The sequence below is a fragment of the Podarcis pityusensis genome, assembly GCF_964106645.2.
Source record: "Podarcis pityusensis genome assembly, chromosome: 1".
In the NCBI taxonomy this organism is placed as follows: domain Eukaryota; kingdom Metazoa; phylum Chordata; class Lepidosauria; order Squamata; family Lacertidae; genus Podarcis; species Podarcis pityusensis.
Window position 1 is genome coordinate 47,233,638 of NC_138028.1, and position 17,598 is coordinate 47,251,235.

The window sequence follows — 17,598 nt, forward strand, 5'->3', positions numbered from 1 at the left end:
TTACCAGGTACTCCAGTGCAACTGTGGCATCAAAAGACAACAAACTGTTCCAGTGTAGAGTAGGGCCGGCTACATGAATAATGGGAAGACTGGAAAATATATTTAAAAATGGTTTTAACTACAGAGGTGGGGTTTTGGGTTTTTTTTTTTTTAAGAGTTAGGAGACATGCTACAGATATAATTGTGATGACCCAGCAGATTTCCTCTTTAAAGACACCGCAGTAGATGAGACTTTAAGTTGCACGCTTGTCGTTTTAAAGACTTCAAATCCTAGCAGAAAATGTCAGTGAATTTTTCATACAATTATGCCGTTTTTGAAGAACAGAAGAAAAGAAGGGAAGTTTTGAAACACTGCGCTATGTAACATTTCCTCTTTCTCGGCCCAGGCCTCGAGGGCATTTCATTTTAAATCCTGCACTTCAGGCTATTTAAGTGGTTTGTAAAAGAACAGGTATAGCATATTAAAGAGGCTTTGCAAAGGCACCTTGAGGAATTGTCTTTTAATATTTTAAACATAGGTGTCTTACTTTTCTTACTCCCCTGCCCTATCTACCTCCATTACGTTCAGGATGAGTCAGCCGGCTCTTCAGCAGCAGAGTTCCAGTTCCAAAAGAGTTCTGCATTTTTCAACAGCAGTCCTGCTTTTTTACACAGTAGAGTATATGCCAGCCCCAGAATTTTTAATTGAAAAAGTAGTAAATGGAAGCTCTAGATAAATAGGATATTTTATTTCCTCTAAACCTGTGGTTCCCAACGTAGGGCACTCGCCCCACAGGGGGGCAAATTGATTTTTAAGGGGGGCAATTTGAGAATGAGTTATTAACAGTGAATAGCCTTTCAGGCTTCCTCCACGTGAATAGGAGTTTGAATAATAAGAATTATATGTCACCGGGGTGGGGGTGGGCAATCACGATTTTAGAGATGCTTTGGTGGGGCATGGCCAAAAAAAAAAAAAAAAGGTTGGGAACCACTGCTCTAAACCAAGGGCTTCTTTTACATTCACTTGTTAATTTGAGAGGGGTACATCATTTCACTAACTGTGTCCCACAGTGCATGCTCTCTTCTTTCTTTGCACCCCCACGGCTTCCTTTGAACTCTTCCTTTTGTTAACCACCCCTCCTTTTCTATTTCTCCTCTATAACACTTCTCCTTTCTCATTCTGCTCCACTCTGATTTGTTTGCACCCATATCTGTTATTGATTTCCGTTCTGTGCAGAATTTTCTGAATTTCACATTCTCCTCCGCTTTTCTCAGATATCAGATGAAGTTCAACATTGTTCTAAAGCAGGGGTCAGCAACCTTTTTCAGCCACGGGCCGGTCCACCATCCCTCAGACCATGTGGTGGGCTGGACTATATTTTTTTGCGGGGGGGTGGGGGTGGGGGAGAACGGATTTCTATGCCCCACAAATAACCCAGAGATGAATTTTAAATAAAAGGACACTCATGTAAAAACACACTGATTCCCGGACCGTCCGCTGGCCGGATTGAGAAGGCAATTGGACCGCATCTGGCCCACGGGCCTTGGGTTGTCTACACCTGTTCTAAGGCAATCATTCATCAGTGTAAACATGGATGGAACAGTTTTTCCTCTCCTACCTCCATGCACTGTTACGGGGGCACTCCTGACCACCCCGAGCCAATCTGGGGGGGCACATGGGGAATGAGGAGGGAACCCAGTGCACTAGTGAGTTTCGTTGTGCTGGCTCCTGCGATTTCCATGACTACATAGGCCAAAACCAGTGTTACTTCAGTTAGCTTATTTTATTTTGATACTCATTTAAATTGATATTTTTGGTTGCTTATTTGTTTTTAATTGGACTGCAAGCTGTAGGAGTTGTAGAACCGAAGGGCAGGATAACAAATAATTATACATAAATAAATTCATATACAAATATGAAACATTATAGGGTAAATTGTCATGTATGTGTATTAGTTAAATAAATAATTGCTATTTAAATTTAATCATTTAAAATTACACACATATTGGTGGTATTATTCAGATCTCTCTTCCTCTTGTAGAGTGGCAGGGCCCAGATCCCAGGCACATGAAAGACAAGAAGCAAACAGGTGGCTGAAAATGAGGGGGAGAAGTTGGACAGGAGGAGAAGCCTCTGCTACTTACATCTTTTCAGAGTAAAGCATTGATTTTATTTTTTTACAGTCATTTGAGTATGTGTAGTGGGATGCCTTAGGGGTTGCTTGCTTTTTCTTTTTCCATATATAGCTGAGGTAGGAAAGAAATCCATGAAACGAATGCACAGAAAGGTGCAATAGGTTCACACAGGCTAGACTTCATAGCTTAACACGAGGGAGTTGGATAAGTTCTGTAGCTGAGCGTGACCAGTGGAAGGTGATGCACTGTGGAATTTGTTAACATTTAGGACACATTCCAAGGCTTGCCCTTCTTTTTCCCTTGGAGTACTTGGGTAGTGGAAAAACAATTCATCCTGTACTTCACAAACAATTTTAACTCTCCTTTACTTGCTTCCTGAACAGATAATAGAAGTGATATTCTGAACCTCATATCATGAATATTTGGGATAGCTACTGACAGCTAGTAAAATTCTATTGAATGAGAGTGTGAAAATGATATGGAGTGTCTTTTGGAAGATTAAACTTGTATTTAAGACCTCACCGTGCAGGCAGTTTAAAGACCACATTTAGCCATTGCTATTTATCACTGAAAATGGGAGAATGCAGAAACCCACGACGGAGTGGGTTGTATTGTATTCTGAACACAAAATTCAGAGCACATTTTGATGCTTTATGAATGAATGTGAAAATGGGTGTGCTATATAAAACAGTGGTGGGGAACCACCAGCCCATGGGCCTAACAGCAGCCTTAATTTGGCCCACAAGGTCATTTCCCCCAAGCCACACCCACTTGGCCTACACCTGACACCATATACATTGTCAGGTACGGAGCAAGTAAATATGCAATTCCTTCCAAAATTAGATTTTGCAGTTTGAAATCCACCCCCTGGGCAAAGTAAAGTCTTCATCTGATGGCAGTGATGTCAGGAGTTGGGGAAGGTGAGGATCCAGCCTGCGATCTGGAAAAGATTTCCCACTCCTGCTCTAAGGCAAAATGAAAAAATGAGTAAATCCTTGCGGAGGTTATGAAAGACATAAGGAGAAACACTCACTAGAATCAACTGCAGGACAGACTCAAGATATAGTCATATTAGTGAAAGTCTTCACTGGTATGCAACTTTAGTGGTGTGCAACTATTCTCCTATTTGGATATGGCAGCATAGCAAAAGGAAGGGGAGATGGCAGGGCCACTTTTGCCTGCTGGGCAATTTATATTGTTTTGGGGGAAGATAACCAAAAGGAAGCTAAAAGCTTTGCAAAATGAGATGATTGTTTCCTGGTGGTTGCAAATAATGGTAGGTATTGGGCATGCTCTGTCTCCGATATTGCATTGATCAAGAGTGGATATGTGAATTGATAATCTTTACCTTTAGACTCAATAAATTGATCGGCTAATTTATAGTCTCCTGAATCCATTCTCTTCAACCATGTCAATGCCGCCTACATAGACGCAATTATCTGAGAGGTTCCCCAGATTCAAGCCTTGAGTTAAAAAGCACACAAAAAGCAACCTCTGCTGGAACCTAGGATTCACCGTGTATGCTTCCTTTCATGATTGATGCCGGGACAAGGAAAGAAATTAACTTCTTTTCCCCTCTCAGGATGAAAGCTGAATTCATTTTATACTTGGTGGGTTATGACAGGAAAGGGATCTCCGTTTGTAAACAGTACCGTTTGTAAATAATTATTTCTGGGGTGAAGACAACTGTTCTAAATGTACTGGAACTGTCTAGCAGTGTAAATTAGTTTTGTAGCCCATAAAATCCTGCAGTACAAACATTTGTTCAGTTATTGCCAACCTCTGGGTAGAATGTGGCCAGTTTTACCTGACAACAGTCCAAGGTCCACTAAAACGTCTTGGGCTGAGGGAGCTGGTTAGGAACTTGGGCACACAGGTGACCTCCAAAGTCATGTTTCCTTTTTCTTTTTGTAATATGTTATGGGGTCAATATCAGCCAGGCCTTAGACAAAGCAGATTTTGTTTTACTGTGAATCTCAGTCCTTTGGCACAGAAATTGTACCTATAAATACATAGTGGGTATGAAATGCTTCTGCAACACAGGAATGAATTCACTGCAGTGGTTGATAGAGATGGTGTCCTAAGCAGGCGTGGGGGTGGGGATCCTCAAACATCAAAGGATCTTTTCTCTTATTTCTGATTGCTGAATGAAACTGACATTGCCAGTCTGCTTTGGAGACCTGCACTCTGTGCTAGTCTTACTCCCCCTTCCTTCTTTATTCTTTCTGAAAACAGAGAGTTGCATTTATGCAGTTCAGATCTTGCTTTGAAACTAGATTATTCTTGGACCAAAATGAGCCATTGTGGAGATTTAACTATCATAAGGTATATATAGCAGTAGTATATGCAAATTTCCTTATTTGAAATGTTCTGTGCTCACGAGCTTTGTCTTTTTTTTTTTTTAAAAAAAAGTTTAACTGCTCCCATAGGTACCCCACTGTAATAACAAAATTTTATTTGTGGCCCCCTAGGCCTCTCCAAAATCTGGTCTTTTAATAAATAAATAAATAAATAAATAAATAACTTTCATTTAACAATCACTCATCTCGTTCCTTGCTGTGAGTCTGTCATCCTTCACCTACTGAGTCACATGTGGGTAGGGCAGTGGTTCCTAAATATAACTACCTATCATAGTTGTATTCTAGCTCTAAGGTGACAATTTGGAAGGGGAATTAAGCACAGATGTCCTCTCTCTCCTTTATTGAGACCAAGATGGAATTGTTAGGATCACAGATGTGTTTGAAAATAGCACATCTCTGCCCCACAACATACTGTTGACTATTGCTAGAGGCTCAGGGGGAGACTGGCTCCAGACAGTTAAGATGAAGAGTACTCACAGGTCCCTAAAGTTCTTTTCAAAAACTAATGGCAATAAAGCACCAACCACAGAAAGAGCATGAGCGCTGTACGATATGCTACTAGATATCCCAAATGTTTGGGATACCCTAGCTTAAGGCAATGTCTGAGAGTTTTGAACTTGCTAAGCCTGGGAGGTATTCTGGTGGTGGTGGGTTTTCCTTGGAGCTAACTGTTGGACAATCTTACTTAATTTTTCAGAATGGCTAGGAAATAACTGAAAAGAGAGCATGTCCCCCATTCTTCGCTAAGGACAATGTAATTTGGGAAACTGTAATTTGAGTTGGAGACTATGATCAATAGAGAGACTTAAGTTTTAAGATTCTGTAAGCTAAGTGCATCAGGGGATAGGGCTGCCTCTATGTGAAGATCCAATTTAGCTGTCCATTGGAGGGTCAAGCTGTGACTCCACCTGTGTTCAACCTGTATATAAATAAAGTATTACAAAATAGCATAAGCCTCTAGTGACGTCCTTCCAAGGGAAACCAAATCTGAATGAGCATTGTGCTGCTAAAAGGAACTATTCAGCCCTAGGAGACGTTGGAGATAAATCCGAATGGTCGGTTCATTGTTTGAATTTCATTAGCGCTGTGTTTGAATGTGAGAGCTGGGCTTTTCTTCCAAGTCTCTAGAATGCCAGTCTGCAGTTTCCAAGGTGGATTCCCAAAGGGAGGGTTCTTGCATTCATATTCCTGGTGTGATCCATTCTGAGACACTGAGTTTAAGCAAGCCTCTTGCAATCTTAAATTGTTTAGTTTGTGATCAAAACTGAACTAAAGGAGTTCATTTTCATTTTTAGAAGAGAGAGGTAATTGTGTACATGTCCCAGTTTCCTACTTTATGAATGAAAATGTATGAGAGACATCTTCAATGATCTGTTTTTCATATGCAGATCATCTTTTCCCTTCTACATTTCTTTAGACTTAAGGTGTAGTACCATCAAGGTGAAATGCTGTGGATTTTAAGTGGAGCATTCTTTGCAGAAGTCTCTCTGCTTCAGAGATATTGCCAGAATCTACTGTGACAAAGAGCCAATTGGAAATGCAGTTCTTGATTCTTCTCCTATGCAGAGGAACAGCACACTGCAACAGACTGAAGGGGATATTTCCTGTTTTGAATGTTTTTTCGAAACTTAAATGTACAGTGTTTGATTGTTATTTTCTGGTCTTTTTGACTTGGCAGATTGATCCAGCTCTGGCAGAAAGAATCAAGAAGAATAAAGTGACTCTGGAATCGGAATATGAGGTATGGTTCGCTGCATGTTCTAGCACTGAAGGCTTTTCTTTGCTACCCTTCACTAGTGATAATAATGGTGTTTCTTCCCCTAGCTAAAATTAAAACAGCCCTGGCTTTGATTCATGGGCATCCAGTAAAAGCAGCCTTTGCTTTTGGATAGAAGCAATATTTGAGAGTTCAAAGCCTTTTATAGCACTCCTCTTCTTTGATGTCCGCCTGCCAAATACAACACTGCAAATACATTTTAACTGTTCCTGTGGTTAGTCTATAAAAGATTTGCAGGTCTGACTGGAATGTGCAGGAGTCTCCATTTATATTGCTAATATTATAATGGGATCCATGTGGCTAATTGCAAAACCATATGATTGCTTTAGTGACACTGGCTGTTAAATAATTGTTCTCTCAAACCACTTGTAACATTTCAGGTTTTCTGGCTCTCTTTTACAGCATATATATATATATATATATATATATATATACACACACTCTTGCAAAGAAATGTTTTTCATTTCCTTGGGAAATCTTTGGTGGCAGTTGTGGTGGGGAGACTGTGGAATTAAACATTAATTTCATCTCCGTCAGGAGAGGCTTCCATAATTTTTTCTGTACTTGACCTCAATCTCACCCCCCTCCCCCAAATCCCTAGTATGTTACAGGTCCCAAGAAGCACCAAAGAGGGTTGGGACCAATGTAGATTCAGCCCTCTTCTGGTCTTTGTGTATGGTCTCTTGTGCATATTAATACCAGTGGCTGGGGAACATGAGTAAGAGAGTGAAACTGTGCTTATGTGTTGTGGGTTTCCCTTAAGCATCTGGGTGGCCACTGTGAGGAAAACGATGCTGGACTCGATGGGCCTTTGGGCTGATCCATCAGGGCTCTTCCTACATTCTTGGGCATTTCCTGTAAATAACCCTTTCACTTCAAGCTTTACTATTCACCTTGGTGTAAAAACAAAAGCCCAACAATAATCCTTGGAGGCATGCTTAAAAATGCATTTCATTCTGCATCATTTGGGTGACAGAAAGCATCATTCTTTGCAAGTGGAATGAAATTGTTTGCCTCAAACTCATAACTTAAAAATCCATTAACACACAATTCTGTTGCCTTTTGAGAGCCTTTTGTCTTCTATATTCCCTTGCTGGTTATTGTAACTCTGCTCTGATTTATTTATGTAAAGAAACCATCATATAATGCAAAGAAGAGGCTCTCTCCTTTACACTTGACACACAACTCATCTCAGAATTGTGTGCCGATTTGGATATGCAGTACTTTCTCCCCACCAGGTTTTAGTAGCTGCTTGAAGACCAGTATTTAGATTGCCAGAATGGTATTGCGTCTCATGGGAAATTCAGAAGTAATGACACAAAAGTGGCACAGAGAAACATGAAATTTTAAAACATTAAATCTGTTCAGATGATGCTTGCAAGAATTGTACTAGATGAGGAAGTGGCTGAAAAATCCTTCTGCTTTGCCTGAAAACCCACTGAGGCCAAATCCAAACAACTCTCATAGTGGAAGGGAATTTAAATTGTCTCGGTTTTGAAAGTACCTTATAATCAATGGGGTTTAGCTAAATACATATACACAGAGCTGTAAACTCACAAGGTGTTGGGCTTCTTTAATTATGCGGCTGTGTAGAGGGAATTCAATCTAGCCAGCAGCTGGTAGTGGAGGGTTTTCTATTAAAAAAATTTTTTTGATCCAACACTACAAATAGTGCTTTTCCAAAAGAGAATCACAGAACACAGGGCTGAAGAAGCTTCAGTTGGTTGTTGGACGTTTGGGAAGCAGTGCACAAGGTCCCTGTTGACCAAGCACCCTCCTTTCCTACCCCACACCTGACATAATGTATGAGGGCAGGTGGCCATGTCTTGCCCAAAGCAGCCTCGTGGGTCACATGGGGAGACCTGTTGGGTCAAAACTGACTCACAGGCAAGAGGCTCCCCACCCGTGAATTGAGTTCTTTTTTGAAATACAAAGAGGAACATAGTCTTTAAAATATGTATAAGGAGTGGGTAGATTTCAGATTTGCATAATCTGATACCCCTCTCCACCCCTGCTCTGAACTCTTATACCTGTCAACTGGAACCTGGTGCCAAAGACATACACTTAGAATTAAAGAATCCTGAGCCCAGTAATTTTTTAGAAGAACAAAAACATAATAAAGCTTACAGACTTTCTACACAAAACTCCACTTCTGGTTACTGCCGCCCCAATAACTTTTTTTCATTTTAGCAGCTGGAAGCGGGGATAGACATTTGCTATTGGGAGTCGGAAATCCTTGCCAGTTTTCCAGAAGTTGCTCTGAGTTCTGCCAGTAGATCCTGATCCACCTTGGGCCCACCCCTGTTTCTGAATTTACAGAAGGTTTCAACTTAGTACTTGTACCATATATTTCAAGAAGGCGCTTACGCCTCTGAATAATTACAAAGCTGTATTGTATAAGCTCTTGGGCTCCATGATCATTGCAGATGGTGACAGCAGTCACGAAATTAAAAGACACCTGCTTCTTGGGAGAAAAGCAATGACAAACCTAGACAACATCTTAAAAAGCAGAGACATCACCTTGCTGACAATGGTCCGTATAGTTAAAGCTATGGATTTCCCAGTAGTGATGTATGGAAGTGAGAGATGGACCATTAAGAAGGCTGATCGTTGAAGAATTGATGCTTTTGAATTATGGTGCTGGAGGAGACTCTTGAGAGTCCCATGGACTGCAAGAAGATCAAACCTATCCATTCTTAAGGAAATCAGCCCTGAGTGCTCACTGGAAGGACAGATCGTGAAGCTGAGGCTCCAATACTTTGGCCACCTCATGAGAAGAGAAGACGCCCTGGAAAAGACCCTGATGTTGGAAAAGACTGAGGGCACAAGGAGAAGGGGACAACAGAGGACGAGATGGTTGGACAGTGTTCTCGAAGCTACGAACATGAGTTTGACCAAACTGCGGGAGGCAGTGGAAGACAGGAGTGCCTGGTGTGTGCTGGTCCATGGGGTCACGAAGAGTCAGACACGACTAAACGACTAAACAATTGTATAAGATGTGCAAAGTTCTGCTTTGGATATGGTGTTCAAGATCTCAAGGGAGAGCTACAATTGGTGCATATGTTTATATAGCAAATGACTGCACTTTCAGGTCTATCATGAATTCTATCCTGTCTTGTGTTGTGGGAGTAAGCTCCTTCCCCCAGTTTCCCCCACATCCACCTACAGAGTTTAAAGCATTCTGCTCACACACTTATATGTTCTTATGCAGTCAGCTAGGCCTGGCTGTCTCATTTGCCTAATAAATCATTGCTCTTTCTATAAGTGCCACCAGAACTAATGGGAATGTAGCTCTGCTTCTGGGATGCACCTTGTAAAGCAGATTGTAAAAATGCAAAGCATAGCATTTCATGCTTGGACACCGTGGTCTACATTATTTGAAGCGGCGGGGCACGGGTGAAAATCCAAAAATAAACCAACACGGGTACAAGTGGCAAATGAATCCCTAACAGATAATTTGCTTTAAATAGTCAACAGAACTGTAGGCTTAAAAACACACACCTTGAAATAACTTCCTCAGAGCTACAAAGTAGCATATTTATGTTAATTTTTTTATCTTGCTTTTTCTCTGAGGAACTCAAGAGCAGCCATTTAGGCTAAGGTTATCAGATTTTTTTTCAATGAATCCGGGGACACTTATCAACTCAGTTGGTTTTGTATGGGGACTGATTTGTAAATCTGGGGACTGGCCCCAGGAAACAGGGACGTCTGGTAACCTTAATTTAGGCCTTATACTCACAAAGGTGTCAAATTTGTGCCTGGGCTATGCCATTTCAGACTTCAGGTGGGGCCCATGCTGAATTCCTTCTGCAGAAAAAGTAGAATGTCAGCAAGAAGGGCTGTAGCCTAGACTCTCAATTCTTGCTTTCTACATGGAGTTACAGTGGAGCATTCAGTCATTTGAACCTCCACCTGATGACTGAAGTGATAGGCCTTTGCCTCACAGCAATCATAAAATCATAGAATCGTAGTTGGAAGGGACCCAAGGGTCATCTAGTCCAACCCCCTGCAATGCAGGAATCTCAGCTAAAGCATCCATGACAGATGGCCATCCAACCTCTGCCTAAAAAGGAAGGAGAGTACTACCTCCTAAGGGAGACTGTTCCACTGTCGGAACAGCTCTTACCATCATAAGGTTTTTCCATATGTTTAGTCGGAATCTCCTTTCTTGTAACTTAAAACCATTGGTTCGAGTCCTACTCTGCAGAGCAGCAGGAAATAAGCTTTCTCCCTCTCCCCTGTGACAGCTCTTTAGATATCTCCTCTCAGTCTCCTCTTTCCCAGGCTAAACATACCCAACTCCTTCAACCGTTCCTCATAAGGTTTGGTTCCCAGACCCTTGATCAGTCAGGTGAGGACAGAAGCAGACATCGCAAGAGCTCCAAAGCAGCAGCCCTTCTGTTGCCACCACTTTCTCTCTTACCCCATAATAACTAGCCTTACAAAATACATTGCAGGATGTCACTTTGAGTTCCCCTGCCCCTTCACGTGGAATTGGAGCAAGAGAATACACAGCAGAGTGAGAGGTCACCACATGTTTTGCAGTAACAGACATGGACAGAGAGGGGAAAGTAGATGTGGGGCTGCTGCTCTCATCACAAAAGGCATGTGGCTGCTGCTGTCTGATTCTGGTCTGAGGCGATATGGAACCCTCTGAAACAATGGGGCCAATGGTGGTAGAGGCTGCAGGGGAAGGGGGAAATCGGCAAAGGTAGCTTCCCCATCCCTGTCGGTGGGCTCTCTCCACTGGGTCAAAAGCCTTCAATGGATGTGTGAAGCCTTTCCATCCATGAAAGTCAAAGTCTTCTGGGTACAGGCAAGTGACGTGCCCAAGGCAACCCAGTTGTGGTGGGTACCATATTGGCCCAACTATAAGCCGCACCAGCAAATAAGCTGCACCTTTAAAATTTAAGGCTTATTTGCGGGTGTGGCCTGCCTCCTAGCACTACTGCCCTGAACTAGGGATGGGGATGGGTTTCCAGCGCTCAGTGCCCCGCTCCCCAAGACGGTGTCGGCACTTGGCTCCGAGTATAAGCCACATTTTAACTTTTCACAGTTGGAACTTGGGGGGGGAAGGGCAGCTTATATTCAGGCCAATGCAGCGTTTTGTTTCCCACCAACTAGCCCAACACTCTGACTCCTGTACCACACTGCGTATGTGTATTAAATATGTCTTGCTTATAACTGGAATAATGCATAGAGGAATTGAAAGAATGAATCTGTTTCCCCTCTTTTTCCAATTCTTTTTGTCCACACTTCCTCTTGTCATTTTCATCTTTCTCATTAGTCTGTTGGAACAACTTGCTCAAGCAGGTCCCAAACACCACACCCTGGAAGTAAAAATCTTAATATTTTTACATGTATTGTACCCTGTTTTTCTGCTTTTATATTGATTTCCTCATAAGAAAACTAATAATTGGATAGCTTCAGCAATTCTAGGGAAGATATAGTATAGTAAAATAAAGTCAGACACCATGCACGTGTTGTGTGGGTGGGTGGGTGCACAAATGCACACACTTTTTCAGTGGGGTAGGTGACAGTTTTACCTCCAAGCTTATTAGCCTCCAGGTCTGGGGTCTGCTTTGCTTCTGCCTCTTCTCATTCATTCTTTCTGAACCTGTAAATGTGCGAATTAACAGTTTTCCAGAAAGAAACAATAACAGACTGTCCCTTCTGAATGGATGTGACAAGAGAAAGAGGCAAGAAAACCCAAGTTTCACTAATGCTGTACCTCTAAAGACTCTAAACTAATGGCTCCACAATGCTCCTTCCTGCTTGGGCATGGTTGGCAGCAGGGGAAATTGTCCCTGTTTAAATGGAGCCAATGTGATGTAAAATAAATAACTTAATCCCTGTGACAACACAGTACCTGACTTTGTCTGATGTCTATTCATTTGCAAAGTGCAAAATAGCCCAGGGTCTAGCTGAGCAGAGGTTGTTTTCTCCTCCTTCCACCTAACAATCCTTTGCTTGTCTTGAACATTTAAGCTAACCCTCTTTGGGATGGAGCTTGAGGGAACCAGCTGGATCTCAAGTGTGCTTGGCGCTTGAGCCTTGCCTCTGCTAGATACTCACCTGACCTGGAAGCTTGCACAGGCCTTTCCCAAAAGTGACAGTTCTGTCGCATATACTGTCAAGTCGTTGCATATCTCTGTCTATTCCAATTCATGGTGCTTGCAGGAGGTTATATTGTCTTTCTGTCGTGCAGAGACTGCTTCCTTACACTTATCTGCATGGAGAAAAGCCAGCTGGGAAGTAGCAAATATGGACCCTGCAATATCATGGAAAATTGGGAGAGGGAGCAAAGGAACACCCACATTTTTCTTCCAAGCACAAGCATTGGTGGATCACAGGGGAAGTAGCCGACCTTGCCTGAGTCTCTCATCTTATCTCTGACTGTTACGGCATGCATGTTTTCTCAAAAGTATTGATGCATCCAGTCTTCTCCACCTTACATCAATCAATCATCAATCAATCAATCAATCAATCAATCAATCAATTAAGGATTAAGTCATCCCCCTTGAACTACCTCCTTCCTATATGCACCTTAATCAAACTTGTTGAAGACACCCTAATTCTTGTACTGAAATTGTGTACTTGTCCCTCTCTACTCCAGTTCCCCGTTGACATGTAGTGTAACTCAAGACCACACAGCATGTGATCAGTGGAAAACTCAGTTTAGGTGACTTCATTCACTCTCCCCGTTCCCCCCGAAGACACGTGCACTTCTGAGGGGTGAAAAAGGTGTTCAGGGCCCACACACAATTAGGTGTTTTTGTCAAGCAACTGGTACACACTGGATGGGTTAGCTTCATGCTAGAAGGGAGGAGCTGATCTTGCTCAGCCATTAAGTGATGGCATCACACTTGGGGAATGGGAACTGAGGCAAGGAGAGAGAGGCCTTTCATACCTCATACTAGAGTAACTGAGCCGAAGGAACTGAAGATTTCAAGCTATATGTGGGGTAGCCATAGGCTGCACATGCTATACCTTCAAAGCACATTTGAAGCTCATTTTCCCCTCCCAAGAACTCTAGTTTACCCCCTCACAGAGTTACAGTTCCCAGCAACCCTTTAACAAACTACAGTGCCCATAATTCTTTGAGGGAGGGAATGTGCTTTGAATATGCTCTAAAGTGTGCAAGCAGGCTAAGTTGTCTACATAGACATTCTGTAAACTCTAGACTTCAAGCTGAAACTACACATGCAAATAAAAGAGGTGGTAAAGCCTTGGTGAAATAGGCTGCATCATTTCAGGTTGCTTGCAGTGGATATTACTGACAGAAAAGAGAAATACAATCCGCACAGCAGATTCTAGCCCCTACCTTGTATCTCCACAAATTCTCCAAGGTCATTTCTTCTGGCTTTCTTTTCTTTTATGTGTGGAAGCATTCTAAAAATGATATTCCACCACATGAAGCCTTCTGTCCAGACTTCATCACCTCTTTCTGCTGAATGAGTAAAGGTAAAGATAAAGGGACCCCTGACCGTTAGGTCCAGTCGCGGACGACTCTGGGGTTGCGTGATCATCTCGCTTTACTGGCCGAGGGAGCCGGCTTCCGGGTCATGTGGCCAGCATGACTAAGCAACTTCTGGCGAACCAGAGTAGCTCACAGAAATGCAGTTTACCTTCCCGCCGGAGCGGTGCCTATTTATCTACTTTGCACTTTGACGTGCTTTCGAACTGCTAGGTTGGCAGGAACAGGGACCGAACAACGGGAGCTCTCCACGTCGCAGGGATTCGAACTGCCGACCTTCTGATCAGCAAGTCCTAGGCTCCGTGGTTTAACCCACAGCGCCACCCGCGTCCCGCTGAATGAGTAGACTGAGGGTATTGCTACACTAGTGTTTTAATGTTCAAGAGCCATGATTTGTACATTCGCTTTGCGTGAGGTATCCATGTGACACACGGCCATACTTTCTCCCCACCCCCAGTTCTGTCAACTTTTCCCATGTCATAATTTTGCTGACCTTTTTAAAAAGAAGAGCAGTGCATTCTTCTCAAGTGGAGACAGCCTTAGTGCCACCCTTCTGACTTCTGAAAGAGGTGTGTGTTTTGGGTGTGCACTGACATTTAGGGAAGACAAATCTATCGCCACTTTGCACACGTCTTTCCCTATCCTTTGCCCTGTTGCTCAGAGCAACTTGCTTGGCTTGATTGATTGCTGTTCAAGAGGCGGGGGAGAAAAGAAGAACCTGTCTCCTGTCTTTGGCTGCAATTTTATTTTTGTCACTTTTTCTGTGTTCTGATTAAGTGGCAGCTTCTCCTTGCAGCTCTCTGGGCCCCCCACCTTCTGAACACCCAAGGGAGGCAAGCAGCTCTGTCCCCAGGCAAGTGCCCTCTTTTTCCTGTCGGATCCCCTCACTGCTGCTCCCAAACTAGCAAAGTCACAACACATCCATAACCAGTTCCTTCTCTCCCAATGTCTTCTTTATTTTTAAACTTGTGCCGTTTCTTCTTAATGAAATAGTTTAACTGCAGGTACTGCAGGAGATAATGAATTCCAACCACAGCATGGTGAATGGGTGAGAGCCTGAACCATGGGGAGAAGGCAGGGTCACGAGCCACTTTCTCTACCCCCCAACTAAATTGTGAATGGTTTATTCAGTTTGCTAATATATTATAGCATACAAAGGGTATATGACAAAAATTTGGCTACAGACAAAAATTGAAAGGCATAAATTCCACAGCAACCCCTACCCTCCAATACATACAGACTAAATCCACTTACATCTCACCTTTAATAGAGCACTTAAAAAAAAAAGTAAACACCAACCCAAAACATGAATGCTTTGACCTCAGTTCTTAATTTGGATTCTGCAATGTAGCTTTTAAAAAGGGTTCAAACACACTCAAGCTCCTGAGCATAACTAGGATTTAAACTCCCAATATTTGTGTAATGAAACGAAAATCACTTGTAAAAAAATCTGTACATGGTACCCCATTAGTTCCAACAGAATGCTAGTGTAAACCTGTGTGTGTAAGGTACGCCATGCAGAGGTCTTCATAAGCCAAGCACTCCAGTTTCTGCTTCAAACCCCACAGCCTTCTCAAGTGAGCTGGAAGGCCCGATCCCAAGAAGCCTCCTGCACCCTTTCTCGGCCCATCAGCCACTTCTCCCCCTCCAGGAGCTAAGGAGCAAAGGAAGATTAGAAGGATGGTGATCCTGGCTGACTAGGAGCAGTGGCATGAGGCATGGAAAGTGCTAACTCAACACTGTTGATAAAGCAGATAAGAAGCTACCCACTCTTCTGGCAGAGTTCAAAATCTCTCTTACATAACTACTCAACTGTTTTGCCTCCTGGGTGTGCAAGAGGGTTTATCCACACTTACTTTTCCTTCACTCTTTCCAGGCACCATCCGCGCTTTAAAATTCTGTGTCCGAATGCCCTTTTTTTTGTCTCTGCAGCTTTCCCTATGAAAACCCTCACTGCAAAGCTAAATCGGAGCAAACAGCAGTCAGTAGAAAACGCAAATCGATGTTTGCTCTGAGTGAGTGCTAAAGAGCAGGTTTTTGCAGGGAAAGCACCGGAGCATAAAAACCCCAACACTCAGACATGGAGCTTTAAAGTGGGAACCTATTCCTGGGAAGAGCAGGGCAAAAGGGAAGGGTCAATAAGCCCTGTATGAGCATGAGAGAATGAACTTTAGCAGTCTGTTGGTGAAGAAAAGGGCAAGGGTAAATATTTTTCACCGTTAGTGTGATATATATATATATATATATATATATATATATATATATATATCGCACTGTATCCTCGCCCCCTCCCCAGCTGTGTGGTCTGTCAATTACAGTGACACATAGCTTAGAACAGGAGAGCAATAACATTAGCACTTGGCTCCCTTTGTCATGGAGGTACCGTATTTTTCGTCCCATAGGAAGCACTGGCCCATAGGACGCACCTAGTTTTTTGGGGGGGAAATAAAGGAAAAAATTTTTTCCTTTATTTCCCCCCCAAAACCAGGTCGGGGAACAGCGGGATGGCGGCGCTGCGCCTCCCCGCTGTCCCCCAAGCTTGTGGGGCTGCCTGATGTTTGCCCGAAGCGCAGGGCGCTCTGCTTCAGAGCTCCCCGCGCTCCGTGCAGCAGGCTGCTATTCGCAGCCTAGGGAGCCCTGCGGGACCTCCCGCAGGGCTCCCCAGGCTGCGAATAGCTTCCCGAAGCCTGGAGAGCGAGAGGGGTCGGTGCGCACCGACCCCTCTCACTCTCCAAGCTTCAGCGAAAGCCTGCATGCGCCCCATAGGACGCACACAGATTTCCCCTTCATTTTTGAAGGGGAAAAAGTGCATTCTATAGGGTGAAAAATACGGTACTTTAAACTTTGTGATTAGTATTTTTATTCTCTGTTACAATAATGAACTCTTAACAACTTCCAACAAACTTTGGAGTACTGAAGCTCTTGTCCCGTTACCTATTTTCCACTCTGAGTTCACACTTCCATTGCAACACATTAAAGCATTACGAATGTGCAGCCACACCTCTCTTTATGTGCTGAAGGTGGGATCAATGCTGGGGTACCTTTGCCAATATACATTAGGCAAGGCATCCAAGTATCTGCAGATTTGTCCTTCACTTTAGGTCCTCTGCTAGCTCTGCAATGTTGTGTAAGCTTCTCAGGCAAGGCAAGCTGCCAGACTTTGGCAGTCCATCCCTTTACCAAAAAGCTTGCTGTCTTCCAGTGACATGCTCTTTCTGTCTGAGTAACTACCAACATGAACACAGTCATTTCTTTATGCACTAGTTCCCCTTTTTGTGTTTCCAAAACTAACAACAGAGTCATTGCCAGATCCAGAAGGAATGAACCACACTTCAAGGTGCCGTTGATCCAAGTACATTGGTGCCTCATAAGTGGCCTGACATAATCTCTCTCTCTCTCTCTCTCTGTGTGTGTGTGTTTGTGTTTGTGTTTTGGTTGAAATAATTATCTCCTCTCCCATTACAAATTAGAATTGGCAAAGAGTGCATAACATTGCTCAGGAATTCTAAGATACCAGTTTTGGAATCAGTGGTTAAAATCTGCAGAGTTTTGAAAGATTTGGGTCACCATCTTGATACAAAATGGCATCCAATTAGACAAAACTGACAAAAACCACTGCTCCTTCATTTCAAACACCATCGTGCAAATTTTGATTATGATTTGATTAAAATTTGCAGTTTTGAAAAGCTCAGTCTGCCATCTTATTTCTTTATTGGTTATTTTTTTTTATCCTGCCTTTCTTCCCAAAAGAGCCCAAACATCAAAATATTAAACCAATAATTCAAAATAGTGTCCAATTATATGCAACTATAGAGAAATCCTACTCTTTGATCTTTGGAACCATTTGGTTACAATATCTTAAGAGGTGT

The 17,598-nt window shown here is 42.9% G+C and overlaps 1 protein-coding gene and 1 long non-coding RNA gene across 5 annotated transcripts in view; both read left to right on the forward strand.

The window, feature by feature from the left end:
* The window catches only part of COX16 (cytochrome c oxidase assembly factor COX16), a 45,942-nt gene that overhangs the window by 25,120 nt on the left and 3,224 nt on the right, over positions 1-17,598 (forward strand). For all 4 annotated transcript variants that reach the window (XM_080998299.1, XM_080998298.1, XM_080998301.1 and 1 more), the window contains one exon: positions 6,154-6,216. In XM_080998299.1, coding sequence (XP_080854425.1) covers positions 6,154-6,216 — 63 coding nt within the window. The remainder of the gene's footprint in view (positions 1-6,153; positions 6,217-17,598) is intronic.
* Positions 8,934-15,090, forward strand: LOC308474438. Its single transcript, XR_013984720.1, has 2 exons — positions 8,934-11,024; positions 11,069-15,090. It is a non-coding gene; the product is annotated as an uncharacterized lncRNA (long non-coding RNA).